At 52.5% G+C, this 4,140-nt stretch overlaps 1 protein-coding gene across 1 annotated transcript in view; it reads left to right on the forward strand.

Annotated features, from left to right (window-relative positions):
- DHX34 (DEAH-box helicase 34) overlaps positions 1-4,140 on the forward strand; it is a 69,112-nt gene that overhangs the window by 12,648 nt on the left and 52,324 nt on the right. The window contains exon 5 of the mRNA XM_015569314.1: positions 2,571-2,825. Coding sequence (XP_015424800.1) covers positions 2,571-2,825 — 255 coding nt within the window. The remainder of the gene's footprint in view (positions 1-2,570; positions 2,826-4,140) is intronic.

Here is a 4,140-nt window from a genome sequence, read left to right on the forward strand (position 1 = left end):
TGTGGGTTTGATCCCCACTCGGGGCACATGCAGGAGTAAATGTATGGATGAGTGGAACAACAAATAGATGTTTCTTTCTTTCTCTCTCTCTCTCTCTCTCAGTTAAGGATATTGTCTCTCTTTTCTCTCTCTCTCTCTCTCCCTCTCTCTCTTTCTCTATCTCTGTCTCTTTTAAAGCTGCCACATCTGAGCATTTTCATGTGCTGGGAAGAGTGCTAAGTGCTTATTAGAGGACACCCAAAAATATAAAGGTCAAATGACATAGAAGTTGATTTTTCTTATATAACAGTCTGGCTGGTCCAGGCTGATGGGCAGCTCAGTTCCATGTGGTCATCCAGGGACCCAGGCTCTCTTTCTCATTGCTCTGCCGTCTCATGGGCGGGTTTCTCAGACCCAGTATTGACCTTTTGTGCTGGATAATTATTAGCTGTGGGCGCTGCCCTGTGTGTTGTGGCATCATTAGCAGTATTGTTGGCTTCTATCCAAAGATCCCAATGGCATCCTCCTCTCCCAGGTGTGATACCCAATGAGTTTCCATATGTTACCAGCTATCCCCTGGGGGATGCGCACCACACCTGGTAAGAGTCCTAGGGCGTGTCCTGGTCTGTCTGGTCAGAGTTGTGGGAAGCGGAAAGGAGCGAAAGTCCAGGGAAAATCCAGCGTGTGTGAAAGTTGGACGTGCCCCTGTAGTTACTTCCATTCTAATCTCTGAACTACACCTAGCTGCAAGGGAGGCTGGCAGATGCCATCTCTCTTCCTTTCTCTCTTGTGTTCCAGGGAAGACTTTCTGGGAACCACCATGGGTCTCCTACACCAATCTCATCCCATTCTCACAGCAGTCCTGGGGGTGGGCCTGACTGCACCACATTTCACTCACCATCCACCTGAGGTGTAACTATTGTTGAAGAAGCTGAAGCCAAGAGGCAAACCTTTTTTTCAGGTCCTCTTAAAATTGCTATACTCAGGCTAGCCAGAGATTCTTTTATTTCTTAAAATATATTTTTATCAATGTATTTTTATTTCAGAGAGGAAGGAAGAGGGAGAGAGAGATAGAAACATCAATGATAAGAGAGAGTCATTGATCGGTTGCCTCTTGCACGCCCCTTACTGGGGATCGAGCCTGCAACCCGGGCATGTGCCTTTGACTGGAATTGAACCTGGGACCCTTCAGTCCGCAGGCTGATGCTCTATCCACTGAGCCAAACCAGCCAGGGCCAGAGATTCTTTGTAGCATCCCAGCTCTTTAGTCCTGAACTCTCAGTCAGCAACTTCTATCGTGAACTTTTCCTGTTTCTCAGCCTATTTGCTATGGCCTGCATACAGTTTTTGTCCATAATATTAATGATGATAACCACAGCTAACATTTACTGAGTATATACTACAGGCTCAACAGTTAACACACAAGAACTCATGTGAGTCCCTTACCACAACCTCGCTAGTTCTGTGTCAGGAGTTACTACCATGAAGGTAAAAGTGAAGGTCAGAGATGGGAAGTCACAGTTCCCGGAACGACTCAGAGTGGCAGAGCCAGGACTGAATCCTGCTCATGGACAGACAGGCCTGTGCCAGAAACCTTCGGTTTGCTCTCCCAGATCTCCCTTCCCCTCTCCCACCTTCCTGCCTTCCCTGGGAGGCGGGCCTGTCTGTATAGCACTAATGGCCCCTCTCCGCTCTGGCTTCCTCCTGGCGAGTGGGGAAAGCAGAGCCAGTCCCTCCCTCAAGGTCTCTGGTAGGCTGTTTCCTCCCCGAGGTCACAGCTCCTTTCAAGGTGGCTCCCTCCACACAGCTCTGTCCTTCCTGTGTTTTTTTTGTTGTTGTTCATCCTCACCCGAGGATATTTTTCCCATTGATTTTTAGAGAGAGTGGAAGAGAGAGAGGGAGGGAGGAAGGGAAGAACGAAAGGAGGGAGATGGAGAGAGAGAAATATTGATGTGAGAGATGGATTGGTTGCCTCCTGCAGGCACCCAGACTGGGGCGGGAGATTGAACCTGCAACCCAGGGACTTGCCCTTGACCAGAAACTGAACCTGAGACTTAGAGGCATGGGCGGGTGCTCTAACCACTGAGAAACACCAGCCAGGGCTGTCCTTCATGGTTTTGACCAGCCACTCCTTCCTTTGTGCCTTTGGGCTAAGAACTGGTAACAACTCTGAAGTTCTTAGCACCAGGAAACTGCCCTGCCCCTGTGGCTTCTGCTTCTAAATGCCCATCAGTCTGTCTTCTAGGCAGCCATAAAAAAAGAGTGAGGGTGCCTTTTGAGAAGGGATTTCTAGGGTCTCCACCCTGGCTGCACCCCTTAAAATTTATTGTTAAAGTTATACTCCAAACGCAAAAGAACGTACATATTATGTGTATAGTTCAATTAATTTTCACCAACCAAATACCTGTATGCAGCCAGCACCCAGATTAAGAAGCATCAAACCTTATCGGCACCCAGAGGCCTTCCAGTTACCTTCATACTTTGTGCTTTACTGCGTCCTCCTCAGGTTGCCCTGTGAGTGTGGTCTCCCCGCCCCTTGCTCTGAGCTGGGGTGACCGCGTGCGCTCATGCCTGGGGCTGTCTCCTCGCAGGTTGTATACCAGCCGATTGAGGCCGAGCCGTCAGTGTCCAAATCGGAGAAGCTGGACCCGCGGCCCTTCCTGAGGGTCCTGGAGGCCATCGACCACAAGTACCCGCCCGAGGAGCGGGGCGACCTCCTGGTCTTCCTCAGCGGCATGGCCGAGATCAGCGCCGTGCTGGAGGCCGCCCAGCCCTACGCCAGCCACACCCAGCGCTGGGTGGTGCTGCCGCTGCACAGCGCCCTCTCTGTGGCCGACCAGGACAAGGTATCCCGGCAGCCAGGCAGGGTGGGGTCTGGCTGTGTGTGCCCGGGGAGGAGGGGGTGACTGCACCTGGAGGGCTGCAGGGCTGCTCCCATTATCTGGGGGCGGTGGTGCCAGGGTGGGACTCCTGGTAAAGTGGGAGGCATTGGAGCTTAACTGTGGGGGCCTAGGAGGGTTTGGAGTAGGAGACAGGCAGCCCAGGCAGGGGCACCAGCTTGAGCAAATGTATGGATGTGGGAATCTGTGAGTGGGTGTGAGGAAAGGTGAAGAGATCACCAGGCTGGAAAGGAAGGGTGCGGAGAGAGAGCAATTCGGGCCACTCTATTAGTTATAAATTTCCCCCAATCTTAGCAGCTTGGAATAATGACCATTCATTATCTCACATAGTTTCTGTAGATCAGGGGTTGGGAAGTGGCTTAGCTGGGGGGTTTCTGGCTCAGGGTCTCTCATGAGGTTGTAGGTGGCTGGGGCTACACTCACTCGAAGGCTTGACTGGGGCTAGCGGTCCTCACTCACGTGGCTGGCTGTTGGCTGGGGGTCTCTCTAGGGGGCTGCTTCAGTGCCCCCGCAACATGGTGGCTGGTGCTCCCCAGGAGACCTAAACCGAAGCCACAGCGCCTCCTATGACCTGGTCTTGCAGCCACAGGCCCGTTTGGGCAGTGTCCTGTTAAGTTGTGTGTGTTCCCGGGGAAGGTGAGACGCCCTGGGGCCATCCTGGAGGCTGACTGCATGATCTCATCGGCCCAGGCATTGCTTGTTGATTGAAGACACGACCCTTGCGCATCTCCTTGGTGCCTCCCCTGGTGCTGAGGGGGCTCTTCGAGACACAGTGGGAGCCAAGACACGGCCCTTCCCCTTACGTGGCTGATGGTCTGCTGGGGGAGATGGACAAGTAATTGACAGTTTTACAAATGGTAGAGGAGCCTCCTGAACTCTGAGAGCAGAGTCTTGGTGGATTCAGGAAAGGCTTCCTGGAGGAAGGGGCTTTCAGAACTGACCCGAGAAAGCCGCAGCCTAAGAAGGGGGCCGGGAGAAGGGTCCAGCCGACGGGTGTGGAGCATCTGCTGTGAGTGGCAGGAGTTCTGGGCCCTGAACACTTGTCTCATTTCGTCCTCACCGCAGCCCTGCCTGCCGGCCCTGCTGTTATTCCCACTTAACAGATTATAGAATCAGAGGTACAGGTGCCTGTGCAAAGTCACATGAGAGGCAGAGCCAGGCTGCGCGTTGGGTAATGTGGCACCAGAGCCCATGCTCTTTTCTTAAAAAAAAAAAAATATTTTTTATTGATTTTTTACAGAGAGGAAGGGAGAGGGATAGA

This window comes from Myotis davidii, unplaced genomic scaffold (genome assembly GCF_000327345.1).
Source record: "Myotis davidii unplaced genomic scaffold, ASM32734v1 scaffold566, whole genome shotgun sequence".
NCBI lineage: Eukaryota > Metazoa > Chordata > Mammalia > Chiroptera > Vespertilionidae > Myotis > Myotis davidii.